Genomic DNA, 27,241 nt, shown 5'->3' with positions numbered 1-27,241 from the left:
CAGATATAGGAGAGGTGAAGGAGGTGGAATTGGGGAAGCTTTAATAAAGTCATTAAAACATAGCTAGCTAAGTCGGAACCTCTCGCTTTAGCCGATGGCTGCTTTACTTAGATTGTGAAACAGCACGTTTAATTTTTTTTCAAAGTCACGGACATGGTTGAGATGATAGCTCGTAGTTAACTTGTTAAATAGTCCCTGAAGTGTTTACGGTGGCGACCACCCCGGTGTAGTCGTTACCTCTCCAGCCCCTACCCTGGGCCCTCTCTCTTCCTCTCAGCAAAACTCCATCTGGAAAGATGGTGTCGTGGATGATCTCCAGAACCGTTGTGTAAGTTAGGGCGATTTTTATATTGTATCTTGCTGACATTATTATCAGATACCTTAAAAAAAAAAAAAAAAAAAAAACTTTTCGATAGCTAGCTGGATAGATAGCCAACGTTCCTACTTTAGCTAGCTAACCAATTAGCTAACGTTATCTAACACTAATTTTAGCGGAACACTTTAAATTACTTTTAGGCAAAGCAATTTCTCTTATTGTATGGTATTCATTTCGAAGTTGTATTTGAAAAAGTTATGTTAAAATATAAACTCATAATATTGTCAACATTGAGAACTATTACCTAACACCTAACGTTAGCTAGCACCGCGTTAGCTAGCAAGCTACCTAACGTTACCTAGCACCGCGTTAGCTAGCAAGCTACCTAACGTTACCTAGCACCGCGTTAGCTAGCAAGCTACCTAACGTTACCTAGCACCGCGTTAGCTAGCAAGCTACCTAACGTTACCTAGCACCGCGTTAGCTAGCAAGCTACCTAACGTTACCTAGCACCGCGTTAGCTAGCAAGCTACCTAACGTTAGCTTATTGTTGTTTACGTTTTTGGCCCTGTGAGAGTTGTACCAAAGGATGTAGTTAGCCAACTTTAGCCACGTCTTAACTAGCTAGAGGCAGGTCAGTAAGTCAAGTTATGCTATCTGGAAACTATTTAGCTAGTTATCTTTGGAACACAACATCGGGAGTCTCAGACTGTGTATGGGTTGGACTCCAAGTTGTGCATCGTTCTGGTGGCTAGCGACGGGAAATAACCCTACCACAATATAGAGAGAAATACAGGACTAATGGTCCAACTCCGCCATGGTTCGTTGGACAAAGCCTGTGGGGAAAATTAATGTTGTTTTTGGATAAACGAAAATAAGGTCTGTGGTAAACACAGGCTTGGGAGATCATATACGTTTTGTTCAATGAGATCAGCTAGCATCACTTATTGTGAATTTAAGGATTTATTTAATCAGAAAAAGCACTTGAATGCTTCATAATTCATAAAGGTCATGGTAACTGACTGATATTATCTCATAGAACAAAACGTATGAGATTTCCTAAGCCTGTGTTAACCTCAGACCTTGTTTTTGGTGTTTATCCCCAAACCCTATTCTTTCATTTACATTTACATTTTAGTCATTTAGCAGATGCTCTTATCCAGAGCGATTTACAGGAGCAATTAGGGTTAAGTGCCTTGCTCAAGGGCACATCAACAGATTTTTCACCTAGTCGGCTCGGGGATTAGAACCAGCGACCTTTCGGTTACTGGCACAACGCTCTTAACCACTAAGCTACCCTTTTTGCACAAACTTTTTTTGACGCATCACATACGCTGCTGCTATTGTTTACTATCTGTCACTTTATTCCTAGTTTTATGTACAGATCTACCTCAATAATCCCGTACCCCTGCACATCAGCTCGATACTGGTACCCTGTGTATGTAGCCATGTTATTACCTGGTACCCTGTGTATATAGCCATGTTATTACCTGGTACCCTGTGTATATAGCCATGTTATCGTTACACATTGTGTATCTATTATTACATGTTTTACTTTTCTAATATTTTTCTATTTTCTTTCTCTCTGTGTTGTTGGGAAGGGCCCCGTAAATCAGCATTTCACTGTTAGTCTACACCTGTTGTTTACAAAGCATGTGACGAATACAATTTTATTTGACGTTGAATAGCAATAAAGTTGGAGTATTCTGAACAGTTCAGATAGTGTTGTTGTTCCGCATAGGAATAGCTGAACGAACCAGAGGTAACTAATTTCCGGGTTTTAGGACTACAAGCTGGCGAACTCTATAGCTGGCTTCACCAAAAAATAAAAAAACCGGATCCAGTCAACAAAGGCATATCTATCTATCTCTAGGAACTCTACTTCCCAGATGTAAAGTGAGATTTGCCCCTGCTATCAAATAAACGTCTGTCCAAACTGCACTACATTCCTGCTGCGTGCACCGTGGTAGATTTCGTGGTAGGAAGTCTCTCGTGAAGTTTGTAGTCTAGTGGCATCCAGGAATATGGTGCGGTTCGGCCAAAAGTTGGATTCAGATGTTTATTTGATAGCGAAGGACACATTTCACTTTACGTCTTGTAAGTAGAGTTCCTAGCGAGCCTTTGTTGACAGGAAACTTATTTATTTTGTGTAAAGCCGGCTATATTGTGGTAGGGTTATTTTCCGTCGCCGTCCACCAGAATAATGTACCACTCGGGTAGCCTAACCAATAGACTCCCAATGTTTTGTCCCAAAACTACTAGTTAGCTTGCTGACCACAAGTATGTGAGGACAGAGGATGGATGAGTTTGTACATTTTAGAGAAAGAAAACGTCCCGAGTTCCCCTCACAACTCACAATCCAGTACAATTCCATAACAGAACTGTAGGCTACAGTCCATGGAAGGGGGAGACTGTGCTTCAGGTTGGATTGGGAGTAGAGACCGCACAGTATTTACAGTCTACTGTAGGCTACAGTCCATGGAAGGGGGAGACTGTGCTTCAGGTTGGATTGGGAGTAGAGATGGCACAGTATTTACAGTCTACTGTAGGGTACAGTCCATGGAAGGGGGAGACTGTGCTTCAGGTTGGATTGGGAGTAGAGACGGCACAGTATTTACAGTCTACTCGGTGTGCTTCAACTGTAGCCTACACTGGCCATGAGCCACTGGTAAAGGCATCCTGTCAATGCTTCAAAACAATCAGACAATTCATTTAAAAGTAATACGTCCCGTGTAGCTCAGTTGGTAGAGCATGGCGTTTGCAACGCCAGGGTTGTGGGTTCGATTCCCATGGGGGGCCAGTGTGATTTTATTTATTTATTATGCACTCACTAACTGTAAGTCGCTCTGGATAAGAGCGTCTGCTAAATGACTAAAATGTAAGTAAAAGCATTAGACAACACATGTTCTAGTCTACAGGGCTAGCTAGCAATATGCATTAGACAACACGTTCTAGACTACAGGGCTAGCTAACCGTTGTTGTTTTTAGCTGATGGGAGTGGAACCTGGTTTGTCGTCTGCTGCAAAAGCCTATCCGTGACAAGGACCGCTGAGTTGTGTGTGTTCCTGTGATGCCGTTCTGCACACCGCTGTTCTACTGCGCCGTTATGTTCCTGTTTGTGGCCCGCCTGTTAGCTTGCACCATTCTTGACCCGGACCCGTCTCTTCCTCTGGTTTCACCGAATCAAATTAACCTGCCCATGTGGCTGATCACATTATTTAATTCACCGACGATGACAAATAACTTTTCAAAGTACTGGGGCATGTATTGTACAGCCTTGTTTAAGTGGTTATTAGTTATTTAATCATGTTATGGTTTTAGTTGATGATCTTGCCTGCCAAGTCACAAGGTTCCATTCCTGACCTTAAGCATGTGTCAAACCAGTTTTTCCAGACGGCTGGGTGTTGGCTGGGTCCTTTTCAGACCTTTCCGTACGTATGTCGTTATAAGGTGTGTTCATGATTGATTTGTTTTGAGGCATCATGGAATAGGAATGCATAATGAGTCATGTGATATACAGTGGATTCTACTCTCTGTTTATGGATGATTACATTTGCTTACATCAACGGAAATGTTGGTGGGTCATTTTTTGTTTGTTTTTCTAACTACACTGATCAAAAATATAAACGCAACATGCAACAATTTCAAAGATTTTACTGCGTTACAGTTCATATAAGGAAATCAGTCAATTGAAATAAATTAATTAGGCCCTAATCTATGGATTTCACATGACTGGGAATACCGATTATGCATCTGGTCACAGATAGTGCCTTCGGAAAGTATTCAGACCCCTTGACTTTTTCAACATTTTGTTTCGTTACAGCCTTATTCTAAAATGGGTAATTGTTTTTTCCCCCTCAATCTACACACAATACCACATAATGACAAAGCAAAAACTGGGTGTAAGAAATGTTTGCTTATTATATATATATATATATATATATATATATATATATATATATATATATATATATATATATATATATATACAATTAAATGCAAATTAATTATTTAAAAATCATACAATGTGATTTTCTGGATTTTTGTTTTAGATTCCATCTCTCACAGTTGAAGTGTACCTATGATAAAAATTACAGACCTCTACATGCTTTGTAAGTAGGAAAACCTGCAAAATATGCAGTGCATCAAATACTTGTTATCCCCACTGTACTTACATACATACATACATACTATAACATTTACATAAGTATTCAGACCCTTTACTCAGTACTTTGTTGAAGCACCTTTGGCAGTGATTACAGCCTCGAGTCTTCTTTGGTATGACGCTACAAGCTTGGCACACCTGTATTTGGGGAGTTTCTCCCATTCTTCTCTGCAGATCCTCTCACGCTCTGTCAGGTTGGATGGGGAGCATCGCTGCACAGCTATTTTCAGGAGATGGTAGATCGGGTTCAAGTCCGGCCTCTGGCTGGGCCACTCAAGGACATTCAGAGACTTGTCCCAAAGCCACTCCTGTTTTTTATTGGCTGTGTGCTTTGGGTTGTTGTCCTGTTGGAAGGTGAACCTTCACCCCAGTCTGAGGTCATGAGCTCTCTGGAGCAGGTTTTCATAAAGGATCTCTCTGTACTTTGCTCCGTTCATCTTTCCTTCGATCCTGACTAGTCTCCCAGTCCCTGCCGCTGAAAAACATTCCCACAGCATGATGCTTCCACCACCATGCTACACTGTAGGGATGGTGCCAGGTTTCCTCCAGACGTGACGCTTGGCATTCAGACCAGAGAATCTTGTTTCTCATGGTCTGAGAGTCTTTAGGTGCCTTTTGGCAAACTCCAAGTGGGCTGTCGTGCCTTTTACTGAGGAGTGGCTTCCGTCTGGCCACTCTACCGTAAAGGCCTGATTGGTGGAGTGCTGCAGAGATGGTTGTCCTTCTGTGTCTAGAAGGACGACCGTTAAACCGATTCTTAGTCCCCTTCACCCTGGAATGCTTTCAGCAGTTTCTAACTCCTCCCCCTCTGTTAGTGGGTTGACACTACATTATAACTCTAACACCGTTCACACATTTATACTGTATTTGGGGTGAAATCCTTTAGATTAATTTGTATTTTAAGAATAATGACTATCATTCTGGGAAACCAGACCTGCTATTCATTGCTGCCTTTTGAAAAGGCTTTTGATAAAGTACGACTGGAGTTTATATGGTCTAAAACATGTGCCATGGAATCGGAATGTCAAAAATCTCTTCCCAACTATTTTGCAATCTAAATGTATATGGCACGTTTGGTCCATTAATGAAACTGGTATACTTTTATATTTATCACAGTTTTCTTTAACCAATTAGAATAGACATTTCCATATATTTTCGTTAGTTGCATGTGCGACATAACTCCAACAGTCCTACCTATGATATAATTTACGAAGATTATGCCTTTTTAAAAACATTTTTTAAATCATTTAGTGTATTTGAATTTAACCACTATTTGTTGCATTTTGTTCTGTAGTTTCTGGTGGATTAAATTGAAATTGCAACCAACTTTATATGGCTTGTTTTAGAAATAGTGAAATTTGGGAGGTTTCCTTTTCAAATAACTGAAAGTGGGAGGTTATAATCTGAATAAAGGGGAAAAGGCCATTCTTGAGCGCAGGGTGAGACATTCTTACTAATCTGCTAGAGAACCAGTTTGAATTTAAGTATACCTTTTGTATGACTGAAGCCTTTAGTGAGAGGTCTAATGCTTTAATATTTACTCATTTCTGCCCTCCGAATTAATATTCATTATATAATTAGGCCCGTTTTAATTTTGTGTGGCTTGCTGTTCCAAATAAAATGGAAAATATATATGTTTTTTAAACTGTTCGCTAGGTGTAGGCAAGACCATAAGCAAATAGGTAAACTGGAATAATACTAAAGAGTTAATCAGGGTGATTTTTCCACAAATAGACAGGTATTTACCTTTCCATGGTAGCAAGATCTTATCTATTTTTGTAAACTTTCTATTTAAAATTGATTGGAGTGAGAATTTATTTATTTCTGGATATTTATACAGAGTATATCCACATCACCATCAGACAATTTTATTGGTAAACTACACGGTAAGGTAAAAAGTTGTATTTTTTTAGTGATCCAATACGTATTATAGTACATTTATCATAATTTGGTTGTAATCCAGAGAGGTTAGAAAATGTGTCTAGATCCTTTCTCAGGCTGTGGTGGGATCCACATTTTGGATTTAAAAGAACATGAATCATCAGCGTACAATGACACCTTTGTCTTTAAACCCTGAATTTCTAATCCTTTGATATTATTGTTGGATCTGATTTTAATATATAATATTTCGATGCCCATAATAAATAGATATGCCGATAGTGGACAACCTTGTTTCACTCCTCTTGACAGTTTAAAACTTTCTGAGAAGTAGCCATTATTTACCATTTTACACCTAGGGTTACTATACATGATTTTAACCCAATTTATAAGAGATTCTCAAATTGAAATGTTCCATTTATATATAAACCCCAGTTGTACTTTATCAAATGCCTTTTCGAAGTCTGCTATGAATAGCAGGTCTGGTTTCCCATATTTTTCATAGTGTTCTATTATTTCCAATACTTGCCTTATATTATCTCCAATGTATCGTCCATGTAAAAAATCTGTTTGATTAGGATGAATAATGTCCGACAATACCTTTTTAATTCTATGCCCTATGCATTTTGTTGCGTCACAACACTGAATCCTTTCGAATGCACTTTAGACAGGTGTGTGCCTTTCCAAATCATGTCCAATCAGTTGAATTTATCACAGATGGACTCATCAATTTGTAGAAACATCAAGGATAATCAATGGAAATTCGAGCTCAATTTCATATCTCCCATCAGATAAAAACAACAACGGCTCCAATGGGCTCGCGATCGCCAACAATGGAAAAACATCGCCTGGTCCGGCCAGTCCCGGTTCCTGTTGCGCCATGCTGATGGCAGTCAGGATTTGGTGTAAGCAGCATGAGTCCATAGCCCCATACTGCCTGGTGTCAACGGTACAGGCTGGTGATGTATTAGTCTGGGGAATGTTTTCCTAGAACACGTTCGGTCCCTTGATACAAATTGAGCAAATTGATTCCCTGAAGAATTCACTGTTCTGGAGGCAAAGGGGGGGGTCCAACCCGGTACTTGGTGGGTGTACCTAATAAACTGAGCGTATAAGGGTGAAATTCTCTCCCTGTTCGTTTTCTGTTTTCATGGCCTCTGTCCAGGGATCTACCTCACTCGCCTCCACCATGACAGGCCGTTTATTTAGCCGTTGCCATAGAAACAGCAGAGGAGCTATACAGGGTCTCTAAGAATAGTCCTGGTTGGCTGTAGTCAGACATTCCTTTCTCCAGCCTTCCTCCAACAGGGACCTAAGGAAGGCTGTAACTGCTACTTGTTGTATTAATGGAGGTCTGCATCTAGCTCCACCCACAACACAGACAGCAGGCATCTAGCCCCACCCACAACACAGACAGCAGGCATCTAGCTCCACCCACAACACAGACAGCAGGCATCTAGCTCCACCCACAACACCGACAGCAGGCATCTAGCTCCACCCACAACACAGACAGCAGGCATCTAGCTCCACCCACAACACCGACAGCAGGCATCTAGCTCCACCCACAACACAGACAGAAGGTGTCTAGCTCCACCCACAACACAGACAGCAGGTGTCTAGCTCCACCCACAACACAGACAGCAGGTGTCTAGCTCCACCCACAACACAGACAGCAGGCATCTAGCTCCACCCACAACACAGACAGCAGGCATCTAGCTCCACCCACAGCACAGACAGCAGGCATCTAGCTCCACCCACAACACAGACAGAAGGTGTCTAGCTCCACCCACAACACAGACAGCAGGCATCTAGCTCCACCCACAACACCGACAGCAGGCATCTAGCTCCACCCACAACACAGACAGAAGGTGTCTAGCTCCACCCACAACACAGACAGCAGGTGTCTAGCTCCACCCACAACACAGACAGCAGGCATCTAGCTCCACCCACAGCACAGACAGCAGGCATCTAGCTCCACCCACAACACAGACAGCAGGCATCTAGCTCCACCCACAACACCGACAGCAGGCATCTAGCTCCACCCACAACACAGACAGAAGGTGTCTAGCTCCACCCACAACACAGACAGCAGGTGTCTAGCTCCACCCACAACACAGACAGCAGGTGTCTAGCTCCACCCACAACACAGACAGCAGGCAGGAGACACACCATACAAGTAGATATACACTGGGAAGAAAATACTAACATTCCTTCCTACTGGAGAGCAATGCTGGCAACGACTTAGTTCACCATTTAAAAAAAAAGTAAAGCTAATTTTATAAAGCATTCACCAAAATAAGCATTCATATTATTACACGTCACCAAGTGTTTTTCCCCTTTGAACAGAAGCTGCCGGTAGGATATCAATAGGATACCTACAGCATATTCAACTGTATTAGGTAGTGTAAGGAAAGGTCTGTTCAGAGTGCATTTAGTTTAGACCTCACTACCAGACCATCACACTCCATACCCCCAGGTGGCAGTAGGTTAGCTAGACTCTCAAGGATACTCTGAGGCAATTTCTTGTTTGGAATTGATCAAATCTATTTTTATTTGCCACATGCTTCGTAAACAACCGGTGTCGACTAACAGTGAAATGCTTACTTACGGCCCCTTCCCAACAACGCAGAGAGAAAGACAATCGAGATACAATAGACAAGTAAAATACGTAATAATAAATACACAATGAGAAACGATAACATGGCTATATACACAGGGAGTACCAGGTAATAACATGGCTATATACACAGGATACCAGGTAATAACATGGCTATATACACAGGGGACCAGGTAATAACATGGCTATATACACAGGGAGTACCAGGTAATAACATGGCTATATACACAGGATACCAGGTAATAACATGGCTATATACACAGGGTACCAGGTAATAACATGGCTATATACACAGGGTACCAGGTAATAACATGGCTATATACACAGGGTACCAGGTAATAACATGGCTATATACACAGGGGACCAGGTAATAACATGGCTATATACACCGGGTACCAGGTAATAACATGGCTATATACACAGGGTACCAGGTAATAACATGGCTATATACACAGGGGACCAGGTAATAACATGGCTATATACACAGGGGACCAGGTAATAACATGGCTATATACACCGGGTACCAGGTAATAACATGGCTATATACACAGGGTACCAGGTAATAACATGGCTATATACACAGGGACCAGGTAATAACATGGCTATATACACAGGGTACCAGGTAATAACATGGCTACATACACAGGGGACCAGGTAATAACATGGCTATATACACAGGGGACCAGGTAATACCATGGCTATATACACAGGGGACCAGGTAATAACATGGCTATATACACAGGATACCAGGTAATACCATGGCTATATACACAGGGGACCAGGTAATAACATGGCTATATACACAGGATACCAGGTAATAACATGGCTATATACACAGGGGACCAGGTAATAACATGGCTATATACACAGGGACCAGGTAATAACATGGCTATATACACAGGGTACCAGGTAATAACATGGCTATATACACAGGGTACCAGGTAATAACATGGCTATATACACAGGGGACCAGGTAATAACATGGCTATATACACAGGGGACCAGGTAATAACATGGCTATATACACAGGGGACCAGGTAATAACATGGCTATATACACGGGCTACCAGGTAATAACATGGCTATATACACGGGCTACCAGGTAATAACATGGCTATATACACAGGGACCAGGTAATAACATGGCTATATACAGGGAGTACCAGTACTGAGTGGATGTGCAGGGGTACCAGGTAATAACTTGGCTATATACAGGAAGTACCAGTACTGAGTGGATGTGCAGGGGTACCAGGTAATAACATGGCTATATACAAGGTACCAGTACTGAGTCCATGTGCAGGGGTACCAGGTAATAACATGGCTATATACAGGGAGTACCAGTACTGAGTCAATTACTTTATACTATTCCAGGAAACCCCACCTCTTTAAGGAATACAAGTGTCTCCGGAAGGTGGTCAGTGACTCCGCTGTCCTGGCGTCGTGAGGGAGCTTGATCCCCCATTGGGGTGCCAGAGCAGCGAATAGCTTTGACTGGGCTGAGCGGGGAACTGTGCTTCCGCAGAGGTAGGGGGGCCAGCAGGCCAGAGGTGGAAGAACGCAGTGCCCTCGTTTGGGTGTAGGGTCTGATCAGAGCCTGAAGGTAAGGAGGTGCCGTTCCCCTCACAGCTCTGTAGGCAAGCACCATGGTCTTGTAGGGTTGGAGCTAGTGTTAATAGATAGTAAGTTGAAATGCTACTGATAGTGGTCCTCTGTAGCTCAGCTGGTAGAGCACGCCGCTTGTAATAATAATAATAATATGCCATTTAGCAGACGCTTTTATCCAAAGCGACTTACAGTCGTGCGTGCATAAATTTTTGTGTATGGGTGGTCCCGGGGATCGAACCCACTACCTTGGCGTTACAAGCACCGTGCTCTACCAGCTGAGCTACAGAGGACCACTTGTAACGCCAGGGTAGTGGGTTCGATCCCCGGGACCACCCATACACAAAACATTTATGCACGCATGACTGTAAGTCGCTTTGGACAAAAGCGTCTGCTAAATGGCTTTATTATTATTATTATGATAGTCCATCTGTAGATGCTCTACAGACGATCCAAATAAAGCGTTACCAGTCATTGTTTACCTGGCCTGCAGAAATAGACCATTTCCCGCTCGGGCAGGCTGCAGTATTTTCACACTGGGGAGGAGGCATATTTCTCCATAAACCCTGAACATGAAGGAGATGGAGCCTGCAGAGAGGCTTCTTGAAACAATTTTGTGAAATGGGGCCTCACTAGCAGCACGCAGCTGATAAAATATACCCCCCCGCACACAAGCCTTGACATCCTGTTTCAGGTTAACTTTCCCAGTTTCCTGGTTTTAAAAAATAATAATTCTGACTGTACACAGCTCCTAGCATGCACAATGCCTGGGAGAGAGCCAGATGTAGAGTTACTGGGCTAGAGAGCTAGAGGGGAAGATTTTAAGATCCAGGCAGAGATCAACTCCAACATCTGGTTTCAGCTACAGGGTAAAGGGCTGATTTCTTTCCCCTGTGGAAATACAGATCTGTTGCTAAAGCACAATTTAGCAGTGTTCCTTTCAGCCATCTTTTATGGTTAAAATGACAAGACATTTAGATCCAGATCTGTCCTGGTCATTATCCTGACTCAAATTAAAATGTTTGCCTTGTTTCCAGTAGAAGTTAACTATATACTGAACAAAAATATAAGAACCGTAGCCTGATGTAGTACGTCTGGTATGGGTCATCCTCTCACTGGGACGCGCTGGGTTGTGTTCTGGGTCATCCTCTCACTGGGACGTGCTGGGTTGTGTTCTGGGTCATCCTCTCACTGGGACGTGCTGGGTTGTGTTCTGGTATGGGTCATCCTCTCACTGGGACGTGCTGGGTTGTGTTCTGGGTCATCCTCTCACTGGGACGTGCTGGGTTGTGTTCTGGGTCATCCTCTCACTGGGACGTGCTGGGTTGTGTTCTGGTATGGGTCATCCTCTCACTGGGACGTGCTGGGTTGGGTTCTGGTCTGGGTCATCCTCTCACTGGGACGTGCTGGGTTGTGTTCTGGTATGGGTCATCCTCTCACTGGGACGTGCTGGGTTGTGTTCTGGGTCATCCTCTCACTGGGACGTGCTGGGTTGTGTTCTGGGTCATCCTCTCACTGGGACGTGCTGGGTTGTGTTCTGGGTCATCCTCTCACTGGGACGCGCTGGGTTGTGTTCTGGTATGGGTCATCCTCTCACTGGGACGTGCTGGGTTGTGTTCTGGGCCATCCTCTCACTGGGACGTGCTGGGTTGTGTTCTGGGTCATCCTCTCACTGGGACGTGCTGGGTTGTGTTCTGGGTCATCCTCTCACTGGGACGTGCTGGGTTGTGTTCTGGGTCATCCTCTCACTGGGACGTGCTGGGTTGTGTTCTGGTATGGGTCATCCTCTCACTGGGACGTGCTGGGTTGTGTTCTGGGTCATCCTCTCACTGGGACGTGCTGGGTTGTGTTCTGGGTCATCCTCTCACTGGGACGTGCTGGGTTGTGTTCTCTCCCGGAGTCCCCACTGAACCCAATGCCCCCTCCCAGACAAGCTTGGGTCCCAGGATGTAAATGAAGAGCACATGTTGGATGAAATGTATATGTTGTGAGACCGGGTCAGCTTCCCCCATGTGTAGGGAGTGTTAGTTTATCCTCCTGCCACTAGGCTAGATGTGGGAGGCTGGTTCAACACAGCAACACGTTGCAGGCTGTGATATGGTGCGTCCAGTGGAGCTGGCTTGTTGCTTCTTTAGTTGAGCTGAAGTTGTCTCCTTTATGTGCTCTTGGTGGAAAACCCTTTGCCTTGACGCTGATAGTTTCATATTTCTCTGGTCTCTCCACACAGGCTCGTCTTCGGGACTCTGTATCCTGCATACTATTCCTACAAAGCAGTGAAAACCAAAAACGTCAAGGAATATGTAAGTACAAAAACCCTTATTTCCACATCATTGATTTCATCATACTAGTGTGTATTAAGGTGTCTGCAATAGAATACATGTGATAAACGGATGCATTTTCTAAAGCTTCCAAAAGATGTTTCCAATGGTGGGGGAGTGCCAAGATGGGGGCATGGGGACTTCAACACAGGGATCTAGTGTATTTATGATTCATTGGGTGAACCCCATGCCACTTACCGGTACTCCATGTCTGGTCTGAAGGTATTGAGAACAAGTCCAGGCATGTGAATGGGAGTTAACTGCCTATGACTGGATCAAACACAGTGACATGCTCGCTATCTATCTGTGGAGACTTGCAGCAGGACACTGTAAAGGCTGGGCTCCTGCCCTTACTAGAATGATCCCAGCAGGTGCCTTACAGGAATGCTAAATTGAGCATGTGGCCAACAGGTTTAGGAGAGATTAGTTTCGAGAATATCCTCAGTCTCCTCTCAGCCCTCTCTCCTCCTCCATCTCACCATGCTACTCTCCCTCTCTCCTCAGCCCTCTCTCCTCCTCCATCTCACCATGCTACTCTCCCTCTCTCCTCAGCCCTCTCTCCTCCTCCATCTCACCATGCTACTCTCCCTCTCTCCTCAGCCCTCTCTCTCCTCCTCCATCTCACCATGCTACTCTCCCGCTCTCCTCAGCCCTCTCTCTCCTCCTCCATCTCACCCTGCTACTCTCCCTCTCTCCTCAGCCCTCTCTCTCTCCTCCATCTCACCATGCTACTCTCCCGCTCTCCTCAGCCCTCTCTCTCCTCCTCCATCTCACCCTGCTACTCTCCCTCTCTCCTCAGCCCTCTCTCTCTCCTCCATCTCACCCTGCTACTCTCCCGCTCTCCTCAGCCCTCTCTCTCCTCCTCCATCTCACCCTGCTACTCTCCCGCTCTCCTCAGCCCTCTCTCTCCTCCTCCATCTCACCCTGCTACTCTCCCGCTCTCCTCAGCCCTCTCTCTCCTCCTCCATCTCACCCTGCTACTCTCCCTCTCTCCTCAGCCCTCTCTCTCTCCTCCATCTCACCATGCTACTCTCCCGCTCTCCTCAGCCCTCTCTCTCCTCCTCCATCTCACCCTGCTACTCTCCCTCTCTCCTCAGCCCTCTCTCTCTCCTCCATCTCACCATGCTACTCTCCCTCTCTCCTCAGCCCTCTCTCTCCTCCTCCATCTCACCATGCTACTCTCCCTCTCTCCTCAGCCCTCTCTCTCCTCCTCCATCTCACCCTGCTACTCTCCCGCTCTCCTCAGCCCTCTCTCTCCTCCTCCATCTCACCCTGCTACTCTCCCGCTCTCCTCAGCCCTCTCTCTCCTCCTCCATCTCACCATGCTACTCTCCCGCTCTCCTCAGCCCTCTCTCTCCTCCATCTCACCCATGAGGGTCACACTCTCAGTGTTAGGATGTTCTGTTATCATCAAGTCTTTCACTTTCTAGATACTAAATGTACAAGTAAAGAGTGTAGGGCCTACATAAGACTTGTCATTCCCGGAAGTAACTGGGCCATTTTCCTGGAATGATGAGTGTTCAGATTGAAAGTTAATTTCAGTAAACCCTCGAGTCAGACTTTAACTGGCTGGGTTGGTTGTAGAACACTGAGTACAGAGCATTTTACCACCAAGCCATTTCAGAACATGTCATTACTGTGGTTACGCTTGTCTTTTAAATGCACAGTGAACGGCAGACTGGTAATTGAGAAACCTCCCCTGAAAATAGCCTGGACAAATCACGCTTTGTTGTTGCTCTTTTTATAGTTGCTTGTTTGCTCTGAAGTAAATATGAAAAGTCTTTATACATCTGCTTATATCACTACATATAGGACTATAGTAGAGTGCTGAGCCCATGTAAAGTGACTATATCACTACATATAGGACTATAGTAGCCTGCTGAGCCCATGTAAAGTGACTATATCACTACATATAGGACTATAGTAGCCTGCTGAGCCCATGTAAAGTGACTATATCACTACATATAGGACTATAGTAGACTGCTGAGCCCATGTAAAGTGACTATATCACTACATATAGGACTATAGTAGCCTGCTGAGCCCATGTAAAGTGACTATATGACTACATATAGGACTATGTAAAGTGACTATATCACTACATATAGGACTATAGTAGCCTGCTGAGCCCATGTAAAGTGACTATATCACTACATATAGGACTATAGTAGACTGCTGAGCCCATGTAAAGTGACTATATCACTACATATAGGACTATAGTAGCCTGCTGAGCCCATGTAAAGTGACTATATCACTACATATAGGACTATAGTAGCCTGCTGAGCCCATGTAAAGTGACTATCACTACATATAGGACTATAGTAGACTGCTGAGCCCATGTAAAGTGACTATATCACTACATATAGGACTATGTAAAGTGACTATATCACTACATATAGGACTATAGTAGCCTGCTGAGCCCATGTAAAGTGACTATATCACTACATATAGGACTATAGTAGCCTGCTGAGCCCATGTAAAGTGACTATCACTACATATAGGACTATAGTAGACTGCTGAGCCCATGTAAAGTGACTATATCACTACATATAGGACTATAGTAGCCTGCTGAGCCCATGTAAAGTGACTATATCACTACATATAGGACTATAGTAGCCTGCTGAGCCCATGTAAAGTGACTATATCACTACATATAGGACTATAGTAGCCTGCTGAGCCCATGTAAAGTGACTATATCACTACATATAGGACTATAGTAGCCTGCTGAGCCCATGTAAAGTGACTATATCACTACATATAGGACTATAGTAGCCTGCTGAGCCCATGTAAAGTGACTATATCACTACATATACATACAGTGCCTTCGGAAAGTATTCAGACCCCTTGACTTTTTCCCAAAAAATTTTAGGTTACAGCCTTATTCTAAAATGTATTAAATTGTTTTTTTCCCCTCATCAATATACACACAATACCCCATCATGACAAAGAAAAAACAGGTTTCTAGAAATTTTAGCAAATGTATACAAATAAAAATAAACTACACAAGTATTCAGACCCTTTACGCAGTACTTTGTTGAAGCACCTTTGGCAGCGATTACAGCCTCGAGTCTTCTTGGGTATGACGCTACAAGCTTGGCACACCAGTATTTGGGGATTTTCTCCCATTCTTCTCTGCAGATCCTCTCAAGCTCTGTCAGGTTGGATGGGGAGCGTTGCTGCACAGCTATTTTCAGGTCTCTCCAGAGATGTTAGATCGGGTTCAAGTCCGGCCTCTGGCTGGGCCACTCAAGGACATTCAGAGACTTGTCCAGAAGCCACTCCTGTGTTGTCTTGGCTGTGTGCTTAGGGTAGTTGTCCTGTTGGAAGGTGAACCTTCAGCCCAGTCTGAGTTCTGGAGCAGGTTTTCATCAATAATCTCTCTGTACTTTGCTCCGTTCATCTTTCCCTCGATCCTGACTAGTGTCCCAGTCCCTGCTGCTGAAAAACATCCCCACAGCATGATGCTGCCACCACCATGCTTCACCGTAGGGATGGTGCCAGGTTTCCTCCAGACGTGACGCTTGGCATTCAGGCCAAAGAGTTCAATCTTGGTTTCATCAGACCAGAGAATCTTGTTTCTCATGGTCTGAGTCTTTAGGTGCCTTTTGGCAAACTCCAAGCGGGCTGTCATGTGCCTTTTACTGAAGAGTGGCTTCCATCTGGCCACTCTACAATAAATGCCTGATTGGTGGAGTGCTGCAGAGATGGTTGTCCTTCTGGAAGGTTCTCCCATCTCCACAGAGAAACTCTGGAGCTCTGTCAGAGTGACCATCAGGTTCACCTCCCTGACCAATATGGGATTCATCATTTTTGGTCATTCAGAGTGTATGTTACTGTTTCTCATATAGCTTTTCACACAGGGCACCTTTCCCTTTCGCCGGGCGGGTCGTTTTGGAAAATGTTTGGCAATTTGAGTATACCCACTTCTCTACACGACTGCACAAATCTGATTGGGTCACTTGTAACTTGCTGTTTGGACAGTCAGTATTCCAAAACAGATTTGAGCCTTATTCCTGCCGTGGGAACAAGGCTTTAGTTACAAATAAGGCATAATAGTTAGAACAAGTTAACATGTCATTCCTCAGAGCCCGCGGCTTGTTGGCATCTCCTCTCCCAGAGTCTAAGACTGAGGAATGCTTGCTTTGGACGGGAGCCTGTAGCCTGGACTGAGATGCTCACGCCTTCATGCAGGGTTCCCTAACTGGGGGGTCTGTTTGGACATTACAAGACTGTAAAACACCAGCAAATCAGCTCCAAGTGATTTTAATTTCGGGAAATCTGTTCCAAAGTATTCCCATGCATAATAGAGATTAACAGCAAGGTTTGAAATGATTTGTTTTTGTCAAATATGATATCTGTTTGGTCTTTTTGTGGTCAATTTGCAGTCTACCAATTCTTCCCATGTAGTTCTCTAGATTCTTCTTCAATCATCCAGTGGTTTACTAGGATATGAAGGTGAAGGCCGCCTGCACAGGGACTTACACATACAGGAGACAGAACGGACACATTGGAAATGCATTCAAGAGACTCCAGAAAGCGCTTCTTAAATGAGGTGGTGCACTATTCTATAGGGAGCCATTTGGGACACAGCCAAGTCACTCATACCACTACCAAAAAGGGGTCAGACTGCTACAGGACAGCTTAGCTCAGCCATGTTTTAATTTAAGATACGATCAGACTGATACAGTACAGCTTAGCTCAGCCATGTTTTAATTTAAGCTAGGATCAGACTGATACAGTACAGCTTAGCTCAGCCATGTTTTAATTTAAGCTAGGATCAGACTGATACAGTACAGCTTAGCTCAGCCATGTTTTAATTTAAGCTAGGATCAGACTGATACAGTACAGCTTAGCTCAGCCATGTTTTAATTTAAGCTAGGATCAGACTGATACAGTACAGCTTAGCTCAGCCATGTTTTAATTTAAGCTAGGATCAGACTGGTACAGTTTAGCTCAGCCATGTTTTAATTTAAGCTAGGATCAGACTGATACAGTACAGTTTAGCTCAGCCATGTTTTAATTTAAGCTAGGATCAGACTGATACAGTACAGCTTAGCTCAGCCATGTTTTAATTTAAGCTAGGATCAGACTGATACAGTACAGCTTAGCTCAGCCATGTTTTAATTTAATGCAGGTATTTGTTGGCCTGGCTGCTAGTAAAGGTTTTCCTCCCACAGTCTGAGGAATGTAAAATGTCCTCCATATATTTGTATCTGGGATCTGGTCAGCTCTTTGTCTGTCTGCTGTCTATAAGGAGGATGAGATGGACACCCAGTCATCATGGCCCAATACCCCTGAGTCTTTGTCTCTCCGGGTGCATCCCAAATGGCACCCTATTCCCTATATAGTGCACTACTAGGGCCCTGGTCAAAAGTAGTGCACTAATAAAAGGAATAGGGTACGAGTTGGGACGCAGCCTGTCTCTAGCCTGGAGCGTTGATCAGCCTCGGTCGGAACTCTCAGACAGGCACGGAGCTGCTGGGAGTTCAGCTGGAGGTCGCCATTCCACCGCTGCACACATTCATTTGACTTGGTTCACTGAGGCTGAAAATATCACCTAATACCTCCGAGAGCCACAGAGAGCCCTAACACAAGGCTTCCTCTCATCACATGACTGTCTGCGCTACCTTTTTGAGATTGAAATGCTAAGGAACCCTTGAAAGCCTGGTGGAGCTGGGCTCTAAGGCGTAGCCTAGCTCAGGGAGAGAGGGGGGAGATGGGCTCTAAGGCGTAGCCTAGCTCAGGGAGAGAGGGGGGAGATGGGCTCTAAGGCGTAGCCTAGCTCAGGGAGAGAGGGGGAGATGGGCTCTAAGGCGTAGCCTAGCTCAGGGAGAGAGGGGGGAGATGGGCTCTAAGGCGTAGCCTAGCTCAGGGAGAGAGGGGGGAGATGGGCTCTAAGGCGTAGCCTAGCTCAGGGAGAGAGGGGGGAGATGGGCTCTAAGGCGTAGCCTAGCTCAGGGAGAGAGGGGGGAGATGGGCTCTAAGGCGTAGCCTAGCTCAGGGAGAGAGGGGGGAGAGCAGCCCCTGTCTCTGTGTAGCCTCAGTCAGACAGTAATGATGCCTCCATCTCACACATTAATGACCTACTCTATGGTTTGTTAAATGAGTTATTCAGCAATACATAGTGAGCGTGTTTCAGTCCTATATACAGTCCTGTCACGTCTACTCAGGTAATGCTGTCTGGTCTGTCTGTCTGGTCTGTCTGGTCTGTCTGGTCTGTCTGGTCTGTCTGGTCTGTCTGGTCTGTCTGTCTGGTCTGTCTGTCTGGTCTGTCTGGTCTGTCTGGTCTGTCTGGTCTGTCTGGTCTGGTCTGGTCTGTCTGTCTGGTCTGTCTGTCTGGTCTGTCTGGTCTGGTCTGTCTGTCTGGTCTGGTCTGTCTGGTCTGTCTGTCTGGTCTGGTCTGGTCTGTCTGGTCTGTCTGGTCTTTCTGGTCTTTCTGGTCTGGTCTTTCTGGTCTGGTCTGTCTGGTCTGTCTGGTCTGTCTGTCTGTCTGTCTGTCTGTCTGGTCTGTCTGGTCTGTCTGGTCTGTCTGGTCTGGTCTGTCTGGTCTGTCTGTCTGGTCTGTCTGGTCTGTCTGGTCTGTCTGGTCTGTCTGGTCTGTCTGGTCTGTCTGGTCTGGTCTGTCTGTCTGGTCTGTCTGGTCTGGTCTGTCTGTCTGGTCTGTCTGGTCTGTCTGGTCTGTCTGGTCTGGTCTGTCTGTCTGGTCTGTCTGGTCTGGTCTGGTCTGTCTGGTCTGGTCTGGTCTGTCTGGTCTGTCTGGTCTGTCTGGTCTGGTCTGTCTGTCTGGTCTGTCTGGTCTGTCTGGTCTGTCTGGTCTGGTCTGTCTGTCTGGTCTGTCTGGTCTGGTCTGTCTGGTCTGGCTGGTCTGTCTGGTCTGGTCTGTCTGGTCTGGTCTGGTCTGGTCTGTCTGGTCTGTCTGGTCTGTCTGGTCTGGTCTGGTCTGTCTGGTCTGTCTGTCTGGTCTGTCTGGTCTGGTCTGTCTGGTCTGGCTGGTCTGTCTGGTCTGTCTGTCTGGTCTGTCTGGTCTGTCTGGTCTGGTCTGTCTGGTCTGGTCTGTCTGGTCTGGTCTGGTCTGTCTGTCTGTCTGGTCTGGTCTGTCTGGTCTGTCTGGTCTGTCTGGTCTGGTCTGTCTGGTCTGTCTGGTCTGTCTGGTCTGTCTGGTCTGTCTGTCTGGTCTGGTCTGTCTGGTCTGTCTGGTCTGTCTGTCTGGTCTGGTCTGGTCTGTCTGTCTGGTCTGGTCTGGTCTGTCTGGTCTTTCTGGTCTGGTCTGTCTGGTCTGTCTGGTCTGTCTGGTCTGTCTGGTCTGTCTGGTCTGGTCTGTCTGGTCTGTCTGGTCTGGTCTGTCTGGTCTGTCTGGTCTGTCTGGTCTGGTCTGTCTGGTCTGTCTGGTCTGTCTGGTCTGTCTGGTCTGGTCTGTCTGGTCTGTCTGGTCTGGTCTGTCTGTCTGGTCTGTCTGGTCTGGCTGGTCTGTCTGGTCTGGTCTGTCTGGTCTGTCTGGTCTGGTCTGGTCTGGTCTGTCTGGTCTGTCTGGTCTGTCTGGTCTGGTCTGGTCTGTCTGGTCTGTCTGTCTGGTCTGTCTGGTCTGGTCTGGCTGGTCTGTCTGGTCTGTCTGTCTGGTCTGTCTGGTCTGTCTGGTCTGGTCTGTCTGGTCTGGTCTGTCTGGTCTGGTCTGTCTGTCTGGTCTGTCTGGTCTGTCTGTCTGGTCTGTCTGGTCTGTCTGTCTGGTCTGTCTGGTCTGTCTGGTCTGGTCTGTCTGGTCTGGTCTGTCTGGTCTGGTCTGGTCTGTCTGTCTGTCTGGTCTGGTCTGTCTGGTCTGTCTGGTCTGTCTGGTCTGGTCTGTCTGGTCTGTCTGGTCTGTCTGGTCTGTCTGGTCTGTCTGTCTGGTCTGGTCTGTCTGGTCTGTCTGGTCTGTCTGTCTGGTCTGGTCTGGTCTGTCTGTCTGGTCTGGTCTGGTCTGTCTGGTCTTTCTGGTCTGGTCTGTCTGGTCTGTCTGGTCTGTCTGGTCTGTCTGGTCTGTCTGGTCTGGTCTGTCTGGTCTGTCTGGTCTGGTCTGTCTGGTCTGTCTGGTCTGTCTGGTCTGGTCTGTCTGGTCTGTCTGGTCTGTCTGGTCTGTCTGGTCTGGTCTGTCTGGTCTGTCTGGTCTGGTCTGTCTGGTCTGGTCTGTCTGGTCTGGTCTGTCTGGTCTGGTCTGGTCTGTCTGGTCTGGTCTGGTCTGTCTGGTCTGGTCTGTCTGGTCTGGTCTGTCTGGTCTGGTCGGTCTGGTCTGTCTGGTCTGTCTGGTCTGGTCTGTCTGGTCTGGTCTGTCTGTCTGTCTGGTCTGTCTGTCTGTCTGGTCTGTCTGTCTGGTCTGTCTGTCTGTCTGGTCTGTCTGTCTGTCTGGTCTGTCTGTCTGGTCTGTCTGTCTGTCTGGTCTGTCTGGTCTGTCTGGTCTGGTCTGTCTGGTCTGGTCTGGTCTGTCTGTCTGTCTGGTCTGGTCTGTCTGGTCTGTCTGGTCTGGTCTGGTTTGTCTGGTCTGTCTGGTCTGGCTGGTCTGTCTGGTCTGTCTGGTCTGTCTGGTCTGTCTGGTCTGGTCTGTCTGGTCTGGTCTGTCTGGTCTGTCTGGTCGGTCTGGTCTGTCTGGTCTGTCTGGTCTGGTCTGTCTGGTCTGTCTGGTCTGGTCTGGTCTGTCTGTCTGGTCTGTCTGGTCTGGTCTGTCTGGTCTGTCTGGTCTGTCTGGTCTGGTCTGTCTGGTCTGGTCTGTCTGGTCTGGTCTGTCTGGTCTGGTCTGTCTGGTCTGGTCTGTCTGGTCTGTCTGGTCTGTCTGGTCTGTCTGGTCTGGTCTGTCTGTCTGGTCTGTCTGGTCTGTCTGTCTGGTCTGTCTGGTCTGGTCTGTCTGGTCTGTCTGGTCTGGTCTGTCTGGTCTGTCTGTCTGTCTGGTCTGTCTGTCTGTCTGGTCTGTCTGTCTGTCTGTCTGGTCTGTCTGTCTGGTCTGTCTGTCTGTCTGGTCTGTCTGGTCTGGTCTGTCTGGTCTGGTCTGTCTGGTCTGGTCTGTCTGGTCTGTCTGGTCTGTCTGGTCTGTCTGGTCTGTCTGGTCTGGTCTGTCTGTCTGGTCTGTCTGGTCTGGTCTGGTCTGTCTGGTCTGTCTGGTCTGGTCTGTCTGGTCTGTCTGTCTGTCTGGTCTGTCTGGTCTGTCTGTCTGGTCTGTCTGTCTGTCTGTCTGGTCTGTCTGGTCTGGTCTGTCTGGTCTGGTCTGTCTGGTCTGGTCTGTCTGTCTGTCTGTCTGTCTGGTCTGTCTGTCTGGTCTGTCTGGTCTGGTCTGTTGTTTGGTCTGTCTGTCTGGTCTGTCTGGTCTGTCTGGTCTGGTCTGTCTGGTCTGGTCTGTCTGGTCTGGTCTGTCTGGTCTGTCTGGTCTGGTCTGTCTGGTCTGGTCTGTCTGGTCTGGTCTGTCTGGTCTGTCTGGTCTGGTCTGTCTGGTCTGTCTGGTCTGTCTGTCTGGTCTGGTCTGTCTGTCTGGTCTGTCTGGTCTGTCTGTCTGGTCTGTCTGTCTGGTCTGGTCTGTCTGGTCTGTCTGGTCTGGTCTGTCTGGTCTGTCTGGTCTGTCTGTCTGGTCTGTCTGGTCTGTCTGGTCTGTCTGGTCTGGTCTGGTCTGGTCTGGTCTGGTCTGTCTGGTCTGTCTGGTCTGGTCTGTCTGGTCTGGTCTGTCTGGTCTGTCTGTCTGGTCTGGTCTGGTCTGTCTGTCTGGTCTGGTCTGTCTGGTCTGTCTGGTCTGGTCTGGTCTGTCTGGTCTGTCTGGTCTGGTCTGTCTGGTCTGGTCTGTCTGTCTGGTCTGTCTGGTCTGGTCTGTCTGGTCTGTCTGGTCTGGTCTGTCTGGTCTGTCTGGTCTGGTCTGTCTGGTCTGTCTGTCTGGTCGGTCTGGTCTGTCTGGTCTGTCTGGTCTGGTCTGTCTGGTCTGTCTGGTCTGGTCTGTCTGGTCTGTCTGGTCTGTCTGTCTGGTCTGGTCTGTCTGGTCTGTCTGTCTGGTCTGTCTGGTCTGGTCTGGTCTGGTCTGGTCTGGTCTGGTCTGTCTGGTCTGTCTGGTCTGTCTGGTCTGGTCTGTCTGGTCTGTCTGTCTGGTCTGGTCTGTCTGGTCTGGTCTGGTCTGGTCTGTCTGGTCTGTCTGGTCTGTCTGGTCTGGTCTGTCTGGTCTGTCTGGTCTGGTCTGTCTGGTCTGGTCTGTCTGGTCTGTCTGGTCTGGTCTGGTCTGTCTGGTCTGGTCTGGTCTGTCTGGTCTGTCTGTCTGGTCTGTCTGGTCTGGTCTGTCTGGTCTGGTCTGTCTGGTCTGTCTGGTCTGGTCTGTCTGGTCTGTCTGGTCTGTCTGGTCTGTCTGGTCTGTCTGTCTGTCTTGTAAGGTGCCTAACTAGCTGGCTGGCTGGCTGGCTGGCTGGGTGGCTCCCAGCTGACACCCTATTCCCTTTCTAGTGCACTACTAATGACCCAGAGCCCTTTCTAGTGCACTACTAATGACCCATTGCCCTTTCTAGTGCACTACTAATGGCCATGGGCCTTTCTAGTGCACTACTAATGACCAGAGCCCTTTCTAGTGCACTACTAATGACCAGAGCCCTTTCTAGTGCACTACTAATGACCAGAGCCCTTTCTAGTGCACTACTAATGACCAGAGCCCTTTCTAGTGCACTACTAATGACCAGAGCCCTTTCTAGTGCACTACTAATGACCAGAGCCCTTTCTAGTGCACTACTAATGACCAGAGCCCTTTCTAGTGCACTACTAATGACCAGAGCCCAATAGGGGGCACTATATAGGGAATAGGGTGGCATTTGGGATGCAGACCAAGACCTACTAGTGGTGATCAGCAGCTACATCTCTCATGGTATCTATATGGGGTATGACATCTAGCATACTGTTCCATGGTATCTATATGGGGTATGACATCTAGCATACTGTTCCATGGTATCTATATGGGGTATGACATCTAGCATACTGTTCCATGGTATCTATATGGGGTATGACATCTAGCATACTGTTCCATGGTATCTATATGGGGTATGGCATCTAGCATACTGTTCCATGGTATCTATATGGGGTATGACATCTAGCATACTGTTCCATGGTATCTATATGGGGTATGGCATCTAGCATACTGGTCCATGGTATCTATATGGGGTATGACATCTAGCATACTGTTCCATGGTATCTATATGGGGTATGGCATCTAGCATACTGTTCCATGGTATCTATATGGGGTATGACATCTAGCATACTGTTCCATGGTATCTATATGGGGTATGACATCTAGCATACTGTTCCATGGTATCTATATGGGGTATGACATCTAGCATACTGTTCCATGGTATCTATATGGGGTATGACATCTAGCATACTGTTCCATGGTATCTATATGGGGTATGACATCTAGCATACTGTTCCATGGTATCTATATGGGGTATGACATCTAGCATACTGTTCCATGGTATCTATATGGGGTATGACATCTAGCATACTGTTCCATGGTATCTATATGGGGTATGACATCTAGCATACTGTTCCATGGTATCTATATGGGGTATGACATCTAGCATACTGTTCCATGTAGAAAGTGTTGACTATCCTGTCTCTGTGTTCCAACAGGTCCGCTGGATGATGTACTGGATTGTGTTTGCTCTCTACACTGTCGTGGAGACCATCACAGACCTCACTGTTGCCTGGTAAGACTTAATGCAGACCTCCCTGTAGCCTGGTGAGACTTAATACAGACCCCCCTGTAGCCTGGTGAGACTTAATGCAGACCTCACTGTAGCCTGGTGAGACTTAATACAGACCTCCCTGTAGCCTGGTGAGACTTAATACAGACCTCCCTGTAGCCTGGTGAGACTTAATACAGACCTCCCTGTAGCCTGGTGAGACTTAATACAGACCTCCCTGTAGCCTGGTGAGACTTAATACAGACCTCCCTGTAGCCTGGTGAGACTTAATACAGACCTCCCTGTAGCCTGGTGAGACTTAATACAGACCTCCCTGTAGCCTGGTAAGACTTAATACAGACCTCCCTGTAGCCTGGTGAGACTTAATACAGACCTCCCTGTAGCCTGGTGAGACGTAATACAGACCTCCCTGTAGCCTGGTGAGACTTAATACAGACCTCCCTGTAGCCTGGTGAGACTTAATACAGACCTCCCTGTAGCCTGGTGAGACTTAATACAGACCTCCCTGTTGCCTGGTGAGACTTAATACAGACCTCCCTGTAGCCTGGTGAGACTTAATACAGACCTCCCTGTAGCCTGGTGAGACTTAATACAGACCTCCCTGTAGCCTGGTGAGACTTAATACAGACCTCCCTGTAGCCTGGTGTCTAGTAGGACTGACAGAGGCATTAATTGGAACTATTAACATGACTTTATGCTAATTCTTCATTTGGTTTATTGGCCTTGAATGTGTTAACCCAAACAAACCAATCCCATTTAATTATCCATGTTGTCTTTGATCATCACGCTATGCCGAAAACAATTGAGGCTTATTGAAATTACGTTGCCCTTTTTTAATTGAGATTGTCTTATAAATTAATTTGTTATACAGATTTAATGAGAAGCATCATGTTGGCTGATTAATAGGATTTAAGCAGTGTATATTTCACTGGCAGAAAATGATTAGCGGTGGATGGCGATATGCTAACCCAATGCCTTTCCCTAATCCTAACGCTTACCTGAACCTCAGTGAAACTATACCTAACCTTAATCTAACCCTCGCTCCTTAACCCTTACCTCAGTGAAACTATACTTAACCTAACCTTAACCCAAAACCTAACTTTAATCTAAACCTTAACCCTGAACCTTAACCCTAACCTTCATGTGTTGTCATTCAGACGGAAATGAGCTGTTTGCTAAATCTGGTACAATTCATATTTTCTCCAGTGTACTTACAGTATGTTTGGTTCTACGTTGTCCCTGTTCAAATAAACATCATCTCCTCTCTCTAGGTTCCCCCTGTACTAGGAGCTGGTCTATGGGTCCGGGTTAATACTGTGTTAAAATGTGTTGTCTCTCTAGGTTCCCCCTGTACTATGAGCTGGTCTATGGGTCAGGGTTAATACTGTGTTAAAATGTGTTGTCTCTCTCTAGGTTCCCCCTGTACTATGAGCTGGTCTATGGGTCAGGGTTAATACTGTGTTAAAATGTGTTGTCTCTCTCTAGGTTCCCCCTGTACTATGAGCTGGTCTATGGGTCAGGGTTAATACTGTGTTAAAATGTGTTGTCTCTCTAGGTTCCCCCTGTACTATGAGCTGGTCTATGGGTCCGGGTTAATACTGTGTTAAAATGTGTTGTCTCTCTAGGTTCCCCCTGTACTATGAGCTGGTCTATGGGTCAGGGTTAATACTGTGTTAAAATGTGTTGTCTCTCTCTAGGTTCCCCCTGTACTATGAGCTGGTCTATGGGTCAGGGTTAATACTGTGTTAAAATGTGTTGTCTCTCTCTAGGTTCCCCCTGTACTATGAGCTGGTCTATGGGTCAGGGTTAATACTGTGTTAAAATGTGTTGTCTCTCTCTAGGTTCCCCCTGTACTATGAGCTGGTCTATGGGTCAGGGTTAATACTGTGTTAAAATGTGTTGTCTCTCTCTAGGTTCCCCCTGTACTATGAGCTGGTCTATGGGTCAGGGTTAATACTGTGTTAAAATGTGTTGTCTCTCTAGGTTCCCCCTGTACTATGAGCTGGTCTATGGGTCCGGGTTAATACTGTGTTAAAATGTGTTGTCTCTCTCTAGGTTCCCCCTGTACTATGAGCTGGTCTATGGGTCAGGGTTAATACTGTGTTAAAATGTGTTGTCTCTCTCTAGGTTCCCCCTGTACTATGAGCTGGTCTATGGGTCAGGGTTAATACGGTGTTAAAATGTGTTGTCTCTCTCTAGGTTCCCCCTGTACTATGAGCTGGTCTATGGGTCAGGGTTAATACTGTGTTAAAATGTGTTGTCTCTCTCTAGGTTCCCCCTGTACTATGAGATTAAGATAGCGTTTGTTATCTGGCTGCTGTCTCCCTACACCAGAGGAGCTGGTCTCATCTACAGGAAATGTCTTCATCCTCTGCTGTCTTCCAGAGAGAGGGTGAGACTGACTGACGAGTACCGAGCTCTTTGTTAACTGTGTATTGAATAGTGTGGTTTCATTATGACGCCTAGCTAGGGAATAGACGAACATGTTTGAATCCTGTATCTGTGTTTTATCCTTCTACTGAACAAGCTGCCATACACTTAAAATGATCTGTTGTCATTTGATGACAAACCTTTAGAAGATAGTTAGCTTTTGTGTTGTGTCGTGGGTGGACATGTTGATGCATACTGTAGTTGGTATTCTGTAAACTGACTCTCTCTCTGTCTCTCTC

The 27,241-nt window shown here is 46.2% G+C and overlaps 1 protein-coding gene across 2 annotated transcripts; it reads left to right on the top strand.

Annotated features, from left to right (window-relative positions):
- LOC311126720 (receptor expression-enhancing protein 3-like) lies at nt 1-27,015 on the top strand. 2 transcript variants are annotated; one of them, XM_084200711.1, is made up of 4 exons: nt 1-328; nt 12,804-12,876; nt 24,499-24,575; nt 26,844-27,015. In XM_084200711.1, the coding sequence occupies exons 1-4, from the start codon at nt 297-299 to the stop codon at nt 26,998-27,000; spliced, it is 339 nt and encodes a 112-aa protein (XP_084056837.1). In that variant the 5' UTR covers nt 1-296; the 3' UTR covers nt 27,001-27,015. The 2 variants fall into 2 exon arrangements, with proteins under 2 accessions (XP_084056837.1, XP_084056838.1); XM_084200712.1 differs by lacking the exon at nt 26,844-27,015 and adding an exon at nt 25,914-26,132.
- The last annotated feature ends 226 nt before the right edge of the window (nt 27,016-27,241 follow it).

This window comes from Coregonus lavaretus (assembly GCF_964263955.1).
Source record: "Coregonus lavaretus genome assembly, contig: HAP1_SCAFFOLD_2134, whole genome shotgun sequence".
Lineage (NCBI taxonomy): Eukaryota > Metazoa > Chordata > Actinopteri > Salmoniformes > Salmonidae > Coregonus > Coregonus lavaretus.
Note: the sequence above shows the minus strand (reverse complement) of the source record. Positions and strands in the feature narration are given on the sequence as shown.

Excerpts from the sequence above, each read along its gene's own strand:
- LOC311126720 (XM_084200711.1), top strand. The coding sequence starts at position 297 with ATGGTGTCGTGGATGATCTCCAGAACCGTTGT. Across the intron at positions 12,877-24,498 it reads CCAAAAACGTCAAGGAATAT|GTCCGCTGGATGATGTACTG; the intron begins GTAAGTACAAAA and ends GTGTTCCAACAG. Across the intron at positions 24,576-26,843 it reads ACAGACCTCACTGTTGCCTG|GTTCCCCCTGTACTATGAGA; the intron begins GTAAGACTTAAT and ends GTCTCTCTCTAG.